Genomic DNA, 21,312 nt, shown 5'->3' with positions numbered 1-21,312 from the left:
CTGCTGAAATGGTTTCCTAATAACGCTTTGTTATTCTGTTTTATTTCAACAATACATATGTAGTAATGTTGTTCCTATTCGGATGAGAGACAAACCCATGAAACAATTTTTAAAATCAACAATTGCTTTTGATATATCCCTTTGATTAGTAAAATAAAGCTATTGGTACTTTCACCCAAGTTTATTATGTTTTTAAAATAAGATTTGTGTCTTTTTAAGGAAATCATATAGGCTGAAATGATCTAAATAAAAATCAGATTATTGTATCAGGTCTATTTCAGGGAATGTAGTTAAATTCAAGTATAGGGTCAACTAAGTTTTTGTCTCTTAAATGATTAGTAAAATTTGTTACGTGATAAGGGAAGTATGTATTTGGTATTGTGTGCTTTAGTATTTGTTACTTTTTAACCTAGTGATTGAGTTACAGCTTTCTTTTCAATGCATGACATCACTTTCCCATGATGTAAGATAGTTGATACATTTTCCAGTGATTCTTGAGTGTTGGAGTATGAAGAAATAAAGGATAAAATATTCTTTTCTGTGTTTTCCTGTTTTGTTACTACCTGGTCATGCTCCTAGGCCACTTGTCCATCAGTACTGTAGAGTTAGCCTGTTGACATTCACATGTCAGGTATTGAGTGCGTAGCCAAGGGATTTTCATAGAATGCCTTTTTTGTCATTACGTTTTTCTGAGATATTTTACCCAAACCAAGGTTTTCTTTAGCAGGGATGGTGATCACTTTTATTTTACTGATTTTTTTTGTTGTTGTTGGAGAATGGTGTAAAGGTGGGAAATTTTGAGAGAGAGGAAATAGAATGGTAGTGAGTTGAGGGCAGGAAAATACATCTGCAACCTTTATTGGTTTTTAAGTGAATATCTTGATAGGGAAGATATAATGGAATTGTCAAAAATTGTTAATGTGTTTGACAAAGTGTGACTGCCTGTACGATCTTTTTGTTAACATTTTGACATGAACAATTGTCCTTTTATTGGTGCTATTAATGCTATTTTGGAATATCATGGGCATCTAAAGGCAATAGTTTAGCAGTGTCCATAAAGCATCAAATACCATTATATTATCTAGTAACCCTAACAGCAATATTTCAGAATCCCTGCCTGTTTAAATGGGCTATCTGTGAATGTACTGGCTCAGGGATGCATGACCCACATCACCTATAAATTTGATTGGAAGCTAACAGTACTGGCGTAGCCTGATAGATAGCAGATTAGAGCCCTGATTAACCATGTGATTCAAATACTGGGAATATATTGTCTAAGCAAGATTCATCAGATGCAATCAGAATTTCAAGTGGTCAGATGAAATTCAAATGTGTGTTGTGGTTTTTCCTCCCCTATTGCTTTTCCTCCTAGGTTGCCTTTTTTCCCTTCTTTCCCCAAAGCTGAAAAATACTTCTTTGATGAATCTGCTCCTTACCCTAAAGCTGTCTGTCTGTTATTCATCAGAAAGCAGGTCGCAGTTCAGTGAGCAGAAGAAAAGATTTTAATAGAAGCTGTGCCAAGGGCTGTAATGCATCATTTTAGGGCCCTAATTACATTACAATGACAAATATCAATGGTGACAACAGCAATAACCTACATCCTTTAATGGCTGTGCAGGAAAAGGAGTTTGGGCCCCACGCCATTATATTAGACTCAGTTTCAAAACATAGGCCATTAGAAGTGTGTGTCCACAGTGTTACTGGCTGATCGCTGAAGCCCAGTGGAAAGGCCTGTAAATAAATGATGCTTCCCTAAAGCTGGGTCCTATGGGACAAAAGAGGCAAAATTAGATGACCATGGGAGCAGCAGTGTTTCCGAGGCAACTTTAGCTTTCAAAGTGAAGAATGACCTGCTTAATTTTATGAAATCACACACACATCCCACCCCCCAACTGCCAATTAGCCTGACCATGAAAATCCATTGGCATGACAACTTAAAGAAATTAAGAAGTCTTTTAAACAAAAGGAGACCTTTAAGGAAAGTCTGGAAGGTTTCTACCCTCCCGTTTCTGTTGTGTGTGTGTTAACCTACGTGATTAGTAAAAAGACTCGTCTCCTTTTTACATTTATTTTTAAGAAAATGTAGAATTTAAAAAAAAAAAAAAGTTGCTCAGACTTAATACAGCCTAGGCCCAAAATTTTATTTCACCAGATGAATAAGTTTCCTTAGAGTAGTTTTTATTGTCTAGATTATGTAGGCAAACTAAAGAACTCAGTTTTCGTATGTGCCCACACATTTTTCAGCCCTCCTAGCAAGGGACTATTTTATTTATGTAAACAACATAATGAAGAAAATATGCTTGGCAGATGGTTCTAAGCATTAGAATCATCAGTTTGGTCTGCCCCAAAGTGTCTCATTATCTTTTATTCTCTCCCCCTCCACCTCTCCCTGCAAAAAGCTTAACAACCAAATGCCTTTGAGACGCAGTACTTTCAGCCTGGTGAATGCTACTTTATTTTCTTAGCTCACCCTGGAATTTCACCCCATAACCACTGTGGTATGTTCGTCCAGGTGGAGAGTGGTTTGGTGATTCCCATTGCAGCTCTTCATGGTGGCTTAAGCATGCTTAAAGGATGGCTAAATGCTCCATGGGGCCAGTGCAGTAAATTAAATCAGGTCAGCACAGTTGGGTCCTTATTCACTGCCGCTTATTGGTGCTGGGTTTTTGTCCATCTTGTTAGGAATGCAGGCTGGAATGGAAAGCTTAGGTTTGAAACTTCATGGTGAATTTGTGTTTTCTTTTGGCTGGCAAAGTTTTTAAGGTGCTGGCATTTAAAAGATTGCATAGCTACACAGTTAGAAGGGTTGCTGATGAAAGAAGGAAGCCTAGATTGCACAAGTAGAGTGTCACTGTCATTCTGGTAATGACTTGGCAAGAAAAGGCATTTTGGGCCTCTCATAAAATGAGGAACTGACCCTGGATGGAATTTAAGAATGTCTTAGGGATAGTAATTGCTTTACATTTTCTGTCTTTCAATTCTTCTTAGCTGTCTTTCCTCCATTCCATCATTAAAATATAAACTATTTTGTATGTATGTGTATTAAAAAAAACTATGTATTTATACATCACAAAATATACAAAGCACCATCTGAAAATACAAATTAAGATAAACATTGGTAAAGCTGTGGGCAACTTTTTAAAGAAAACAGGTATTGGGTTTTGTTTTGTTTTGTTTTGTTTTTCTTAACTTACTATAGCATCTTATTGGTTTAAAATGTCTGTACTTCCAAAAATTATTAGAGAATAGACTGTTCTCTGACATTGTTGGGACTTTTGCGTATCCACAGAAAAAAAAAAGTTCCCAAGGATAGTTTCCAGATACATACAGATTGCTGTCTGCTAAGTGTAATAAGATTTTAGCATATCTCAACCTCTGTACACTGAAAACCCTGGTAGGACACATGTGGAAATTTTTATGGTTGAAGAAAACATCTCGTTCTCCAAGAATTTATAAGAATCTGAATTAACCAACTTTTTTGGGTTGGTTGGGTGCTGCTGTTTCAGAAGTGCAGGGTCTTGAGTTTAAAATCACAGCACCAGTGTTTTTAAAGCAAAGGCCACAAGTATAGAAATCCAATGAGTTGCTAATTGAAGGAGTTGAGATGTAGGAAAGAATGGATCTTTACTTATCTAAATTCTTAAGACTTAGAAGACTGCAGGTTTTATGGAAAATGTTAGTATGAGCAAGGGTCCTGGTGAAGGCTGTTGAAAACTGATTTCCAGTCATGGAAATTAAATTCCATTTTATATTGCCCTGATGCTTGAAGGTTAACTTGTTAAGATGAATGCTGGTTAATAAATTGTGCTGTTAATGTGGCACTGTTGTCATTGCTTCCTTTTAATGGGCTTGCTGATGAGATGGTTTTCCTCTTCCTTAGGAAATACGCCAGCCAAATTATAAAGTATGTTTTAATATCATCCTGTTAATGTTTCGGGAATCTGTAACCAGCTGACTGTTCTCTTTATTGCTTTCCTTTCCCTTATTTTTTGCAGGCAGAGATTGTCAAGAGGCTGAATGCTATCTGTGCACAAGTCATTCCTTTCCTGTCCCAAGAGGTAAGGTAGTTGATTTTAGGCACTGGACTAGAAGTTGCCATTTTAGTGGTTTTGTAGAAAAGGGATTGTAGAACTGACTCTCTGGCCTTGCCAGTCTCTTGGTGTTTGTATTTTATTTTCATTTCTAAGAAACAGTGTTCTCACTCCAACTTGTATACCTTAATAACTTTCTGTGGAATATGATTTAAATGTGTGTATGTAATGGAATATTTTCTAGTTGGGCTAAGCAAAATTCAGTCATTAAAATATTTTGCTATCTTTGTAGTGTTGCTCAGAATTATGCTTGTTTGTCATAATGGTACCTAATAGGGTAGACTGAAAAATTGCCAGGAAAACAGGAGCTTACTCTGTACTATTGTCATTGGGCATTAAGAATTGGCAGAAGACATATCAAATGGAAAGACTTTATGTAGTAAACAAACTAATGAAGCTTTTGGCTAGCTACTTTTAAACATTTACTTCTTGTTACCTGATTAAGTCTTTATATTATTGTGCTTTTGGGAAAAGATCTGCAAGATGAACTCAATGAACTCATTTCTCTGAGTGCCACTTTTCTCAAAATTAGGCTTTGGTGATGGTAGGCTTAGCACATTGCTAAGGCCCGGCATGCGGCTCACTAGTTTTCTTGCTCTCCTCCGGGGAAGTGCATGCTATCAGCAAACAGGCACAGGTTGAAATAAAGTGATGCATTTCTAGTGCTTGTTGGCTTCCTTGTGGCTTTTTTTTTTTTTCCTCTCCCTGCTTGCTTTTGGTAGTTACAAAGTTGAAGTGAGAATACTGGAAAAAGATAATTTTTTGCATCTGGATTACTGAATGCCTTCATTTGCTCAGGTAAGATCCACTTTAAGAAGGAAGGAGCTAATGAAATAGCTGCATGTCTTTAGCCGCAATACTTTGTGCCTTGGGCTGAGAAGGCACAGAGGCACTTTTCTTCCTATCTTTCAGTTGTTCTGTAAGTGTTGGGTCACTGCTTTTCAGGAGAGAGGTTCATTCACCTGCCTGCCAGTGGGCCTGTGCCGATGTTGTGTGGCCAGTATTTGAGCATGCACGTGTATTACAGATATACAGGTTGCTATATATGATTTTTTTCCTTGGTCTGAACTGGGTTAGACTTGAGTAACTCTGGGTACCCTTCATAGGTATATACTGGGGAGGGGCACTCCCATTCACAAGTCTTGTTGACACTCTAAATTCACATGCTCTTTTGGGTCTTGATAAACAAAGGATATGTTGTCTTTTCTCCTCCTTTAGCTGTGACCACAAAACCTACCACCAGTCGTATCCCCGTTTGCCTGTTTTTACTTAAGATTTGCTTATGACTAGATTAGATGGCTTGGTGAATGAGAGTCAAGGGGTGCATTTGCATTTCTTTTGGAAGCCTGACTGCTCCCTGCCTGATCCAGACTAGTGTGTATTTTTTACTTTAAGCAGCTCTGCTTTATGGGGATGGAGAATGGGAAGAATGTGTGACCCACAGAGCTGTAATCAGGCTAGGGTGTCATATTCTAAGGTGACAGGGAAAAGTTGGAATTATCGCTGGGGTGGTATTAGACTTTGGGCCTCTGTAGGCACAGACCCCTGAGTATGATCACTGGTACGGCTTTGGTCTCATCACATTTCTGCAGGATCTGTGGGTTGTGTTCAGAAGTGGAAGGTTGTCTTAGGGCTGTCGATGAAGCTGATTTGACAGTGAGTTGTTTTCCCACATGAATTATGTTGTTTGTGTGAGCAGGCCCAGTGGGAACAGAATGTATAATGGTAGTGGTGCTGAGCAAGACTGGACTGAAATTAATTGTCTTAGGGAGTTATACCTGTAGATGAAAGCCGTGGGGAGATACTACAACTCATTTGCTCTAGTCTGGGAAGAAAGGTGTCATACTTAACTGTTGTCATACCACTGAACTATTTATTTCCCAAATACTTTGACATTTCTTGGTTGAAATCCTTGACTCATGATAATGATTTATGCCGAGCTTGTCCAACCCCAGGGCCCGTGGGCCACATGTGGCCCAGGATAGCTTTGAATGTGGCCCAACACAAATTTGTAAACTTTCTTAAAACATTATGAGATTTTTCTTTGCAATTTTTTTTAAGCTCATCAGTTATCGTTGGTGTACTTTATGTGTAGCCCACATAAAATGGGATGTGTGTGTGATTTCTTCTTCCAGTGGGGCCCAGGGAATCCGAAAGATTGGACACCCTTGATCTATGCCATGATTTTCTAAATGCCAGTTCTGCGTATATATTTTCTTTTGCTTACTTTAGATTTAATTTGCTCATCTTTTTCTAGTTTCCTAAGGTATGTATATATCTTTTATTGTGTGAGCACAAACATGTTTGTTTCCTTCAAATCAGGGCATCTCTGATGTTTTTTTATCTGAACATCGTCCACCTTGTTTCTTCTTCTGTGCGTTCTGTGAGCATTGGACTCTTTGCTTCTGCCCTGAAGCCAGATGGACCATAATCTGGAGGGAGGGGAGGAGCAGGTTATTAGAGGAAGATGAATTCTATTTCCTGTCTCTTCAGAGGCATGGAAAATCACTCTTGCATGGCTGTGAGCATCACTCTGTGCCAGGACTGAAGGCTCTTAATCTGATCTTTTAACACCGGCTCTCTGTGTGACAGTCTCGCTGCCAAAACGGCAGCTGCTGCATTAGACTTTATTTTAAAATGTTTTTATTTAAAAATTAAATGATCATATTTAGAAAAAAGCAAAACAATTCCTGAAGAGTAGTGCACAAGCTAACCAAACAGTGGCAGGAGCAATTGTGAACATCTGAAGTCAGGCTTTTTGGACTTTGACGGGAACAAGGGGTATATTTACATACTGTTAGATGAAGTTTCTTTCTAATTTAGCCCCTTTGTGTTGATTAATATACCTGCTTAATATTGCTTGCGTCCTGTTTACCACATTTTTTTAAACTTAAAAAAATTATATAGTACTGAATGATAACTATGAAATAAATTTAGCTTTAACTCCAAGACTTTTCCTTTTTAGAAATGAGTTGTGTAATTGTAGTTCAGAAGTACTTGAAGTGTGTCTGTATATAAAAATCACAGAAAAATATTTTCCTATTAGAGTTTACTAAAACATTTAAAAATATTAGAGCCAGTATATTCTTTAATGATGTGCTGTTGCACTCATGTACAACTGCTTCCAGAGGTACAAGCATTTGACAAAGATACTGCCAGCTCCTGTCAGGAAAAGGGAGTACTCATCACTTGGAGTTCATAGAACGTCACAAAATTCTCAGTATCAGAATTTAGAAAAACCTTGTGAACCCTCGTCTGTCCCATGCTGCTCTTTTCTCTCACTTCACTTTTCAGCTTTTAGGAATGGATAAGCCTCAACTTTCTTCTTCAAAAAGCAGTCTCAAGGTGGTAAATGGGAAGCTCTTTCCTTTCCCTATTTCGGTCTCATTTGCAGGGGAAGAACTATAAATATCAACTCTGAGTTGGCAGTTCCATAAACAAGAGATGCCAGGATGATGACAGTTGGATCTGGGTCCTGGCCTCCCTATTACAAATCGTGTGGTTTACTCTAACCGGGCTAAGCTGGGTGACCTTTAGCAAGTGATTTGCCTCTCTAAGCCTCAGTTTCCTCATCTGTATGATGAAGTTAATCATAGCGTGAAGCACATCCAGTGTCTGTGAAGATTACTTGGGATTATACCCGGGTAGCTTAGCACATAGTAATCACCTACTGCCATTCACTAGTAGTATTAACTACAGTAGCAGCAGTGGAGCTCTGTTTTCTCTTGGGAGGACCTAGAACCAACCCTCCCTCCCTTTTCTAATCATTGCATTTGGGAAGAATGTGAATTGATTATCTTCCTCTCTAATGCCCTTATAGAAGAAAAAATGAAAATTAAAAGTGAATCCAGGGCCCTGAACTAGCTAAAAATCTGTGTTTTTGTTTGTTTCCATTGGCAATTTTCAGATATAGCTTATAGACCGTTAGGCCTCAGTGGGTCCTTAGTAAAACTGAGGATTGCCAATAAATATTGTATTGCTTCCAGTGTCCCAGTAACAGCTCCTCCTCCACCCCCCAATTCCAGGAACATATCTAAGAGAGTCTAAGGTGAACTGAAAACTCTGCATCACTGTTACACCCTGGCAGTAAGGGACAGCATTTCTGCTAATTTAGAATTGGGCTAGGTCTCCCTCTTCACTAGCTTTGCATTGCAAAGTTGATCTCTCTAAGCTTTAGTATTCCTATAGAATAAGGAGAGTCAGCTCACCTTTACAATGTGTATTGTATGTATCAAAATGTAACAGATTTGGCATAGGGAATGCCCTTTCCCCACCCACTCTTTTCCTATTTTACTTCCAGGGAAATAGATTCTATTTCAGGTTATTTTGGGTCCTTAGACATTTGGAAAGGAATGACTTAGTAAAAACTGGGAAGAGTTCAAGGTAATATTTCAAAACAAGCTGGCTGGCAGTCTTCCTGTGGAGTTAGCTAGGCCTTGCAGTTCCAGTAGCTGCTTCCAACAATGGACATTTAGCTCCACACAGATTGTCTTTCAGGAGGAAGGGAATATTTTATTTTTTTAGTAAACCAGTAGGTATTTGTCTTAACGTATTAGATTAAGCAGGAAATATGGTGCACTTAGTTGAGGACCTGTTGGAGGATAGTTGTGTTTTCTGCACTCTTGTTTCCCTATAAGGATCACTTTTAGGATAGTGTGTGTTTCACAGTGATCCACAAGGTGTTCTTAAGATCTTTGAGAACCTCCAACCCTTGAAAAGCAGTAGGTCAGTAGGTGAAAAGTTTATTATGTTATAGTTGAAAATCATTCTCCAGGGTACAGTTGTATTTTTCAGAAACTTGTTGCTTCAGTAACAAGGAGCACATTCATTGGAAGAGCCATGTTAGGCAAGAGGCAATGTGATAAAAGCTGGAGGTCAGCCAGACCCAGAACTAAATCTTGGCTCAGCCACTTGCTTTCTTTACAATGTTGAGCAAAACACTTAGCTTTTCTAGGCTGCAGTTTGCTTCTCAGTGTAATGGGATACCTGTACTGTAGGATTGTTATATGAGGATTCATGATAGTGTAAAAGGACCTCACTGAATGTTTGGCTGCTTTAACAGAGATTAAAGGAACAGTGGTTTTTTCAAGGAAAAAAAAAAGCTTGTTTCTCTCTCAGGTAATAGCAACAGTTGGCAGTGAAGCCATCTGCAGCTAATTTGGTGACTCCATGATATTGTGAATTTGGTTCCTTTTATATTGGCGTTCATCATCCTAGCACCATTGTGTCTTGCCCTAGCATCAGCCAGCAGGAAAGAGAAAGGAATGGGCAAGTTATATCCTTTTAAGGTTGCCCTCTTTGCAGTGGCCAGCACTTAGTTACCTGCCCACAGATAGTTGTAAGGGAGATACAGAAATGTAGTCTTAGCTGAGTGACCATTATGCCCCCCTAAAACTTATACCAGTGTAAGAGAAGGGATATTGGGGGACAACTGTCACTTGCTTCCAGACATCATACTATGCACAAAATAAAAATTATGGCTATTATTATTGTTACTGCTAATGGTTTATCTTTACATAATAAACTCTAGCTTTGACTATGTAATTAGCACATCTCATGTTTTTCAGTTACATAAGATATAAAATAATGCATAGTTCTTGTTATAATAGTTTCTTACTTACTATTCAAATGTTGGAGAAGAGTTACCCATCATACATTCATACATTCACAGGGGATGGAAAAGAACCTACATGAACGGTATGGCCTCTGTGGGCTGTCTATATTTGAGTTTCTTGTGACCAGTGGCTTCCTTATTCTCATTTATTAAACTCGTAGTCGTTGTTACCTTTAGAGAAATGGCATTCATTTTTAACCTTGTTATTAGCAGACTTGTTTCTAGTCATTGGGTGCCAGGGAGGATGGACATTTTCCTCCTTCTCCACTCCTGTAATTCTATGACTGTTTTTTCGGTGGTGGTGGTGGTTTTTTGAGTTGAAACGGAAGCCAAGCTGCTTAGAGGCTGGTGGCGGAGCCCTGCAGCCCAGTCCTCACAGAGACGATGAGGAGCACACCGGGGGCTGCGCTTGCCCATGGACAGAGTTGTTTTTCCCTTGCATCAGTTATTGTGAGAAAATATTGGTTTAACAAATGAAACAAAGAAGACATTATTCTTTTTACAATATTTAACAGTAGTTCTCTGATCGTTAGAATACTTAGAATATAAAAGGGAAATTAGGACCTAAAAATGGAAACTTTCCATTTTTATGCTTATGTTTACCTAGGGAAAAAGGAACTTCCATACCAACCTGAGTGCTTTCTGGTGCAAGTTTAATTTTAACTTAAAACTTGGTTTGTATCGCCCTGTTAGTTTTTCTAACACATAGTACCAAGTAGCATTTGGGCACTCTCCATTGCATTTATATGGCAGAAAATAATAGTCAGTTACATAATAGTGATAGTATGAGTTTGAATTACAAGTCCAATAGGCTGGAAAAGCTAGTCATATCAAACGATACATAAACTCCTGTTTTGGACATGCCATAAATTTGGTCCATGTAATTTGATGGAAAACAAACCCCTGCTACATTATGATATGTGGGTATATCTCAGATGCTGTTTACTTGGGCACCTGGGTTAATATGGTACTGAATTACTTGGAGCCACATTTTGCATGTATAGAATAATTGTGAAATGAAAGTTGAAAAATGTGATCAGTCGCTTTCATATTGTGCCTTCGGGAGGAAATGAAGAAAATGCAGTGGTTATATGCATTGGTGGCAGTGTTATCGCCTTACAATCGTGCCAGGTTAACTTGTCTTAGTGCTTGTTAACTTTGTAATGACTTGTGATAACAGGTTTGGTATAGGAGAGCATGGTTAACATTGCAGAGATCCCCTGGCAAGCATGCAGTGCCAGCCCTAAGACCGTCTTTAGAGAGTGCTCGCGTAAGTGCCAGCAGCCTGCACAGGGTACGTCTGCTTCCCGGTCGGAGCCATTTCGTCTGTCTTAGTGATATGTTGTGACAGTGCCGTATATCGGAAGAATGTCCTAAAATGAATAATAGACATGGATTGGGGCTTCTGGGGATTTGGTCCAGTTTTCTGACTTTCACATTAGGTTGTGGGCATGGATAACTTTTCATTTAAAATACGTATATTTTCTCATAATACCGAATGGGTCATCAGAGGGTATAATTCTGTCCCACGTTCCGTGGTTGACTGATTGGCTTGCTGTACCTGACCATGTGTTTTGGTGACAAGTGGCTGCTTGGTGAGATTCATCTGGTGGCATCATGGCCTGTTTGACCTCAGGAAGTGAAAGATGATTCTCGGGAGGTAGACCTTTCTTTCCTGTGGTTTAAATGTGGGGTTTTATCCAAAGGCAGCTATGACAACCTTTATTTGTATGTCTCAACAAATTAATGAGTGTTTGAGAACTGACTCATTTATTTGACTTTTAGTTAGGTAGTGATTAGATTATTATTAGTGGAGCTAAATTTGAAGGTGCCTTGAGTAGAGCTGCATTGTGCAATACAGTAGTAGCTACGAAAAGCTGAATAAAATTGAAAGTTCAATTTCTTAATTACTCTAGCTACATCTCAAGTGCCCAGTATTCTCCCATATGTGGCTAGTGGCTGTCATATTATTAGCACAGATACAGAACATTTCCAACATTGCCCAAAGTTCTGTTGGACAGCAGCGAATTTGTAGAGCTTACCTATCTGTGAAGAATGCCCTGTCCCCATGTAAGTGAGAGTGGAGAAGGCAAGGCAGTCAGTAGTGTGCTCCTGAGAGTTTTAATCCCATGTTCCACAACTAAAATTGTTTGGGAAGCCAGGTATACATATTTCTAAGCTAAGCTTTGTGATGCTGAGATTACCTGCAGTTTACCAATCTGCAGGTATGTGCCAAATTAAACCTGTGTTCGTGTATGTGTATGTATGTGTTTAAGGAATATCTAAAGTAATACTTAATTTCTTGTGTGACTGTGTTAGGCTGTTCTTGCATTGCTATAAAGAAATATCTGAGACTGGGTAATTTATAAAGAAAAGGCTTTATTGGCTCATGGTTCTGTAGGCTGCACAAGCATGGCACCAACGTTACCTGGCTTTTGGGGAAGACTCAGGGAGCTTTTTTTACTCATGGTGGAAGGCGAAGTGGGAGCAGGCATATCACATGGTGAAAGCAGAAAAGAAGGGAGAGAGAGATTGAGAGGGGAGGTGTCACACTTTTTAAGGACTAGATTTTGTGAGAACTCACTCTCTTGTGAAGACAACATCAGGCCATGAGAGATTCACCCCCATGACCCAGACATCTCCCACCAGGCCCCACCTCCAGCATTGGGAATTACAATTCAACGTGAGATTTGAGCTGGGACAAATATGCAAACTGTATCAGATTAACATTTCTTTGAATACTGTATAGGAAAGGCTGATTTGGGGAGATTGGGTTAAATTTAAAGTTGATTTGTACCAGTAAATTTAATAGAGTTGCTGAAAAAGGCTTTTAGTGGGATTTTTTAGTCTGACTTAGCAGATGTGGAATGACACTTTTACTTGAATTTGATCTGCTTGGCCATACCTGGAGTATTGTGTTCTAGACACATTGTGCGCTACAAGGAGACTAGCCAGAAGGATGGATGAGTGGGCTAGAGCCCATGACACACAGAAATTGTTGAGTGGCCTGAGGATGGTTAACCTGGAAGAGAGAAAATTCAGAACATGCATTATGCCATTTTCATATACTTTGAGTGTCAGTCAATGGAGGAGAATTTAGAGACAAAACTGGGTCCAGTGGGGAAGAATTTATGACAGGGTAGATTTCAACTTAGTATTAGGGCTCATTATCCCAAAATGGAAAAAGCTTGTCCATGAGGTAGTGATCCCAAAATGGAAAAAGCTTGTCCATGAGGTAGTGAATTCCCTTTCACAGGAGGTGCTCAAGGAGAAACTGGTTAGAGTGTGACAGAAGAGATTCATTCAGTGGATCAGTGGCCTTTGGGTTGTGGTTGGTACTGTAGTTCCACCATCCCAATCCGCTCAGCCCAGACAGCGTTTAGAAATCTGCATGCTTTTGGAGATACGGAGAGTCTTTTGTTGGTTGGTTGGTTGGTTGATTGTTAATAGTGCCTGTGGTACTGTGGTATCTGGGTCTCATGATCTCTAAAGACCTTTTCCAGTTCTGAATTTCTATGAGTGGCTTCTTAAGTACTTGTGGCTAATGGCTCCTATTAGCCGAAAGGGCATTTGATCCAAGTTCGGGCCTAAGTATCTTTCACTCTAGAATATTGCGGCCCTCTAACTGTTCACCCTTCAACCTGGTTTACCTCTCTGCCATCCACCTTCTTTACTTTTCCCAGATCCATCTTACTCAAATGCAGACCTGATAGCATACAGCTGCTTAAAAATTTTTAATAACATCTCATTTCCTACCAGGATAAAGTCCAGCTTTTTTGCATGTCATGCAAAGCCCTTTTTGGCCTCCTTCTGTCTTGCCAGAATTCATTTCCCACTAATACCTGGTTCTTTAAAGCATTCCCATGCTACACTCATGTCTTCATCCATTTGCCTTTATTTTTCTTTGTGTGCACACCCTTTCTACTTTAAAGTGTTCTTGCTTATGTCTTGTCATACCCAGGAAGGCCCTACGAAATTCTACTCCACTTGTCTGCAGCTGCGTCCCCTCCCTGATTTACCTCTTGCAGCCACACAGACATTCTTGCTCTTCCTCTAAGGCCCCTACCCAGTTCTCTTCCCTCTGCCTGGAATTCTTTTCTCCTCATTCTTCATCTACAGAATTCCTGCAAATCCTTCAGGTCTCAGTTGTCAGGTCAGCTTCCTAAGGGAATCTTCCCCGAGCCCCAAGATTAGTTTAATATATTTCCCTGATAAATGATTGCATAGCATCCTGTAATTTTCTTATGGAAATTATCCTCCAGTTGTAATTATAGAGCCTTTTGAGCATTAATTCACTGACTGTTTTCCTTGATAGAGTTTAAATTCTATGAGATCAAAGACTGTGGTTCTTGTTCCTTACTCTAACCACAGTATCTCCCTACCACAGTGTCTGGTGCATAGTAGGTGTTTAATATTAGAATGAATGGATGAAAAAAACACAGAGGCTTCCCAGATGCCCTGGGAAGTGTGCTGGGCATTTCCTCCTAAAACTTCTCCTGTGTTATATCCTGTATTCCTCTAAGATGTGCTCTGTATATGAGTTCTTCATGTGAGAAGCAGGGCCATTGGTCTTACTTTCACCTCACCACATGTTGGAGACTTTAATTAATGTTCATTATGAGAATCCTAGCTCATTTTATTTCATTTTGTATCTATCTCTACCCTTATACTCCTTTACTACCCCAATCAATACGGGGAGTATTTTTTTTAATGTTTTTTAAAAATTTTAATTTATAAAAGTTTGAAGCATACTTTAAAAGTAGAGGGAGAATATACTGAACCTACAGGTACCCATACTAAACATCGACAGTAATCAACGTTTTGTCTTTTTGTTTCATTTATTCCTTAGGGGAGTTCTTTTGCTTTTGTTTTATGTTTTTTTAAAATTCTAAGGTATGCTGTAACTTTTTGTTTTTGTTTTTTATTAGAAGTACTGCATCTGTTGCTGTACATTGGCATGACAGGTGTTCTCATCATAATACCTTCTGAGAAATATGCATTAAACAGCTACTATAGCCATATTACTGGTTTGTTAAGGTCTGTTTTTTAGCAGACTTTGTTGGACTTATGAGCTTGTATTATTTTAGTTTCGTGTAGAAAAAAATATTAATACTTTTTCTGAACAAATGCCAAAAATAATTTTATGATAATGGAAATAAGGCAAATGATTTAATGTACAGAATTTCATTTTACTGGCCCATTCCCCTGCAACCATGTTTGTATTACTTAAGTCACTGTTTTTTTTTTTTAAATTATTTTTACTGAGGTATAATTTACACACCATAAAATTCACTAATTTTAAGTGTATGGTTCAATACCTCTCAGTAACTTTAGAGTCGTGTAACCATCACCACAATCTAAGGGTTTTGTTTTTAGAATTTTTTTTTAATTGTAAATTATAGTATTTTAAAGAATAAATAATTGGACATTTGTTTTGTCTCTTCAAAATCCCAGTTAGAGGCCCCCTCTCTTACCCTTGGCTTATTAATACGTTCTTAGTGGCATTTCATTTGGTGGTACTGGTGGCACGTTCAAACAGGATACTTGTATCTGAGTGAGCAGCTGGCGCAGTAAGAATGACAACACTGTTGCTCTCTGCAGATTGGCTGGACCTGCCGCGCTGGTGCTAGCGCTGGCTTGGTGGCAGAGGGAACAAGCAGGAAGTAGAAGAGGAAATGAGATGTGGGTGGAGTGGGAAGAGAGGACAGATTGGGGAGGGAAGGGAAAATGGAAGACAAGGCAGACATAATGGGAAAGCCCTCATAGTTCTAAGAAGATGTGAAAAACTTGCTATATTTTCTAAGTGAGAGCTTATTTGTTAAAACCCGAAAATGGAAAAAAAAAAAAAAAAAAAAAAGGCCTCCTGGGACAGTTTACAGGAGTACTTTGGGCTTCCTTGCGTGTTCGTTTTTCTCTTTTGTATGTAATCTTTTGCCCCTTCTTCCTGTTTGAGTTTTAATTTTCTCACCTTCCCTGGTGGGTGCTTCCTCAGGCTGTAGTGTAATGTTACATGGTGTGGCTGAGTGAGCTAATATATTAGGGTGTTTCTGGTGCTTTCAGAGCACACAGGGGAGGAGGCTTGTTTGCCTTAGGGAGCTTCTATTCAAAAGGTCCTTAAACAGTGAATGATTCACGGGTTATAAGCAGAAATAGGGAAGTAGAATTCTGAGCTGCAGGTAAAGTTCAGATACTGTATCAGCTCATGGCCATTGCCGTCAAAAAGGAGAAGCTGAATCATGACTTCCATTGTCATTTTAGCTTTATAGCAGGAGTTTCTTTAGGCTGTCAGAGTTATGGCTCACTGGTGTGTGTTTCCGGTTTTCTCAAGAAATGGACTTGATTTTAATGCCAGTGCAGAAAGATATCCCCTGCTGCCTAGGGCATCTTTGCCCATTTTAGCAATTGGAATCTAGTTCATGAAGCAAGTGTTGAACAGTCTTCATGGTAGAATGGCACTAAGTAGATGTGCTTTCCATATCTCTGTCTCATGGAAACTATTCTTTGAATACTTGCAGATAATATTTCATTAGTAATAGGGAGAAATAGCACCGTAAGAGCTTTAAAACTTTTGTTGAATGAGTGAATGCGTGAGTAGAATGAATGATGCCTGTGTTGGATGTGACTAAGTGTGGTCCTTTGTTTCAGTTCTGAAGTTTTAAGTTTCTTTTAAATCTTTTAAATCTTCAAAGATTTAAAAGAAATACCTGAAGTTCTTAAACTTGAGCTCTACGTTTTTGATCTCTTTTAAATATGCAGCCCTTCATGATAGGAGTGAAAACACGAACACTTTGCACATTTCCAGAAGAAATATGTATGTTGCATTCTGTATGTCCTTCCGGTGTCTATGCTAACCAATATCATTGTTGAGTATAGGAAAGTAAAAGGTGGAAAATCCCATGAACATTTCTATCCTACTTTTTGTTTGTTTGTTTTCCAAGTACTGCCATTTCTCACCACCCAGAGAATCACACTGTCTTCAATGTGAACATGAGCTCTGTGTTTGGCACATAGTAAGTGCTCAGTATACATACGTGGCCAGATTGGCTTTAGGGGAACCTGAAATGACAGTTGCTGGCCATTTTATTGACTGTGCCCTTCTGTTCCTTCTAATATTTTCAAAATCCCTGAAGATTTTTACTTGCTTCAGAGAAAGGAATACTTTTCTTCCATGTTGGCAAATTTTATAAGGAGTAAAGGAATGGAATGGACATATCTATAGACAGACTTTGGGATTGCTTCTTAAGCTCCTGCTTTGAAACTGGAACGCCTACAATTAAAAAAAATTAGAAAGTATATAGTTTAATAATCAGAGTCTATTAAAAGCCTAAGATTCAATGGTCTATTATTTGACATTTTTCTTTCCATTAGTCATAGACACAAAATATGCATTTCTATTAGGAAACCAAGAGTGAAAACATCACATTGTAGATAATTAATTTAAAGTGGTTTCCTTTTCCACCTGGCCTCCCCATTCCCCTCACACAGCTCAGAGGTGAAAATAATGGTCACCCTAGTTAATCTCAGTAACTGTATATTTGAGGGTTTTGGAAGGGGGACCAGGTGGTTCATGGAGAATTCCCCGTTGAACTGATAGCTCTTTGTATGTATTAAGCAGTGTGGTAGTTGAGCTTGTACTCACCTCAAATAAGTGAAGAAAGTTAGCTAAATTTCTCAACTGAGATTAACCAAAATAAGACTCTTCAGGCATACAGAGGAGTACTTGTTTCACAGCGCAGTTCCTTTGGTTCTTCATTCACTAAACCAAGTTGAAAGAAACCCAGTAAGACTGATTTTAAACCAAAATTGACTGTAGATACCAGAGTGGTCAAATGTTTTAATGGGAAATAATATTTATATAATATTTGGAGGGGGTAATTCTTGTAAGCACTTTTGTGTCTAGATATATATGAGTGCCTCCGTACAGAGATTTCTGTACTACTTTTTCTGTTACAAAAATTATTAACATCAGTTCTTACTTTTTCTCACTGGAACTGAATCGTGGATGGAGGGATTTTCCTGCACTGTCCATCCTAGTTTTTCGAAGAAAAAAAAGTATCGTACACTTTTGTGGGCTTTAGTTTTTCTGTTGGATTTAAAAGAAATACCTGAAGTTCTTAAACTCGAGTTCTACATTTTTGATCTCTTTTAAATATGCAGCCCTTCATGATAGGAGTGAAAACACGAACAATTTGTACATTTCCAGAAGAAACATGTATATTGCATTCTGTATGTCCTTCCGGTGTGTACGCTAACCGGTATCAGGAGAAAATTTAAAAATAATTGCTTCCAGGAAATAATTTTTAAAAACTTTAATGTAGACAGCGAAGAGAAAAGGGAGTGGGTACAAAGAAAGCAAGTGGGATGGGTTGTGTTTTGCTTGTTAGTACTGATAGCAGATGTGTGGTCAAAATGTACCATAACTTTAAAGTGAAATTTAAGCTGTTGTCAAGGCGCATTCTTCATGGGGTCACAGAGATGGTACCTGCAGTTGGATGCCCAGTGACTCCTCAATTTTGTGGACCCAGATATACCATAGACGTCTAGTCATCCATCACCTCAGGCTTGTATTGGACACCTGGAGATCCCCCGAATGCTGTTTTGCATGTAATTGAAGTTAGAGGACATGTTAGGAAAAGCTGTTCTTGACCGAGTAGAAAACAAATAATTGTATTCTGTTTCTGATCTTCATTTATAGCACCAGCAACAAGTGGTGCAGGCTGTGGAACGGGCCAAGCAGGTGACCATGGCAGAACTGAACGCCATCATTGGGGTACGTGGCCTTTCCATTTTAGCTCTGATCTTAGTGTTTGTCATCAGCTCTCTCGCTCTCTCTTTTCACATTTTGTTCCGCCAAAGGGGCAAAAAGCAATAGATGACTACAAAATGAAATTAAGCACTTTGCCTTCAATCTCCTGTGAAATTTGATGGCTGCCTCAGAAACTTTGGATCACATTCTCACCAATTTAAGTTGATGTGTTCACGAAAACTCTCCTCTAAGGAGACTAGATAGCTCTTTTTCATATTTCTTTTCTTTGCAGTCAGCTTCTGTTGCTAACCTAGGCCAAAAAAAAAAAGAGAGATGGATTACCATGACGTTAAAATGACCTGGTTTCTTTTATCTTTCCTCAAATAAACATGTAGAGTATCTTACTATCATTTTTAATGAGATGTATATTTTCACATCTCCCATTCTACTTACTCTTCCTTCCCCTGTCATGAGTGGCTCTTATGGGTTAGTGTCCTTTTGAAGTAGAAATAATCGATGAACTACACTTAAAAAAAAAAATCAGTGGCCCATTTAGAAAATCCTTCCTAGCAATAGTGGCATTAATGTTGCATAGAAATTGTGCTGGAATTCATGGGTTTGGGCAGTCACTTCAACTCTGCTTTTATATATATATATATATTTTTTTTCTCAGATTAATGTAACAGGCAATAAAATAATGTGCTGAAACTTAGAAATAATAATAAAGGCGAGAAATCACAGCTGTAAAGAGCATAATATTCACCTCTGTATTTATGCAGATTGTACAGGCAGTTCCTTGGGTTATTCTAATGAAGACACTACAACTGTACTTTCCTCTTTCTATCCCCTCCCAAATACTTTCTTTTGTGTATAGATTATACACAAAAGTCTTTTTTTTTTCTGTCAGTGTATCAAACATACTTTGAAATGCTAATTATTTCATTTACTTTCATTAAAATTCAAATTGCTGAGTGAAGATGTGGATAAGGGTCGCCTGATAATCAATCTGAAGTGAAGATATTGCTTCAATTATTCCTCTGTCTTTTAACAAGGAAATCAGAACTCTGGGATCACCGCTGATGTTGAGGGCGCAATAGTCTGATTGTAGCTTGTTTTTTAATGGGCTATTTGGAGCTCTATTTTGTGTCCCTCTGACAAAAAAAAATGGTAAGAAATTAGTAGATGTAATGAATGGAAAAGAGTGACCTTTATTTCCTCCAAAGTGCCCCTTGGAAAGAAGAGGCTGAATCAGAAGAAGCCATGTAGAATCATGAATAATGTTTGTCGTACATTTTCTGTGATGGGCAGGAGAAGGGACGGATAGTAGAGATGAATACATTTCACAATTGGTTTTTGTTTCCAAAAACTCCAGGAAACAGCAGTATATTAAATTTTAAAAAGCTGAGAAAGGTTTAATTTTAAAGTTAAGTGTATGTGTATGTATATGTGTGTGTGTGTGTGTATGTATAAACCAGCTGTGCTCCCTTGAAGTGTGTGTACAAGTGCAGGTGTTGTATTCACTGTGGATATTTTTGTTACCAAATCTTCCAGGGCTCAGAAGGGATAGAACCTGCATTTGTCTACTGTCTCTACTGTTTAACATGGAGAGAATGTGCGGAGTGATCACTAACAGGAGAGGTTGCTGGGTCATTTTTAGCTTAGTGTTTACTGTTTGTATGAATGGCTCAAATACAGATAGCCATCCTGCCTTATGTCTGATTGGCAGCCTTTTCTAGGAAAACAGAATAGGTTATTATTTTTTCCCTTTTTTTTTGAGTATTTCAATGACTGTACAGTGGAGAGATTAAGCTAAATAAAAAACGCTTTGTTTTTGTGTTGGATGTTGCTTAATATGAGGGAAGATATAAAATCATAACAAGTTCCCTTCACAGCAAGAATATTTTTAATATAGTTTTGTATTTATTCATTTTTATATACTTTATTTGGAATGGAATGGCAGATTGCCTTTTCTTGGGGAAATGAGGATTTATTAGACTGCAGCCAAGTTACTGACATACTGTGTTTATATGGATTTAATTATTAAAATAAAGCTAACTTAATTTTGTGACCTAAAAACTTATTCAAAGAACTAACTCAACAGTACATGCTATCAAAGTAGCGTTACGTGCTATCAAAGCGGCATATACTTGGATATAGTTGGATCTGATGAGCGTTCCAAACTCTTGGTATCTGAGCAGAAAATGGAGTCAGAAATCACATAATCTGACTATTCCAGAAAATAGATTGCAGAAATAGGAAAACAAACCCAACAGTTTTAGGGAGCCACAAACCAAGTGAGAAGGAAAGAGCTCAGTTACAAACTCACTTGACGAATTTTTGCTGCTGATGTTCTCTTTGTGTTTTTAGCCATGGTAGTGGCTTGCATCCAGTAGTTTTTGGAGTTGTAACGTTGTAGTATTTTAAAGGCACTTGCTGTTCTCTGTCCCTTGAGCATAGATGGCTGGGTAAGATGGTGGTATTTTGACCTGCTACCAAAACCAGCTAGGGGTCAGTTTTGAGATTTTTGTTACTTGGTTTTTAGAATGTAGTCAGCAGTGATTTTCTGCACTGAAGGAGTGACATTTTTCCTATGAGAGGCAAAGACCCCTCTAAGCCCCTGCTGCAGACCCTCATTTATTTATCACTGCATATGTGTCTATCTTATATGTATGCACACCATCCAGACAAGAGCAAATGTTCCCAGATTTAATGAAATCTGATGAAGCACCTTTTTAACTCTGCAATATTATTCTACCTTCATTGGTAAATGAGCCAAACCAGTGATCCATGCAGTTTAAATGCAGAATGCTGACGTGAGCCCGAAACCTGGAGAGGCGGCTGTTCTCTTGACAATAAGCTAG

At 38.5% G+C, this 21,312-nt stretch overlaps 1 protein-coding gene across 12 annotated transcripts in view; it reads left to right on the top strand.

The window, feature by feature from the left end:
* The window catches only part of TLE4 (TLE family member 4, transcriptional corepressor), a 158,383-nt gene that overhangs the window by 37,642 nt on the left and 99,429 nt on the right, over positions 1-21,312 (top strand). For 5 of the 12 annotated variants that reach the window (XM_007969570.3, XM_007969564.3, XM_007969563.3 and 2 more), the window contains exons 5-6: positions 3,996-4,058; positions 18,401-18,475. In XM_007969570.3, coding sequence (XP_007967761.1) covers positions 3,996-4,058; positions 18,401-18,475 — 138 coding nt within the window. The remainder of the gene's footprint in view (positions 1-3,995; positions 4,059-18,400; positions 18,476-21,312) is intronic. The other 7 variants (XM_007969568.3, XM_007969567.3, XM_037998542.2 and 4 more) reach the window with 2 other exon arrangements.

This window comes from Chlorocebus sabaeus, chromosome 12, assembly GCF_047675955.1.
Source record: "Chlorocebus sabaeus isolate Y175 chromosome 12, mChlSab1.0.hap1, whole genome shotgun sequence".
Classification (NCBI taxonomy): Eukaryota; Metazoa; Chordata; class Mammalia; order Primates; family Cercopithecidae; genus Chlorocebus; species Chlorocebus sabaeus.
The sequence above is the reverse complement of the archived record's forward strand: the minus strand, read 5'-3'. Positions and strand labels throughout refer to the sequence as shown.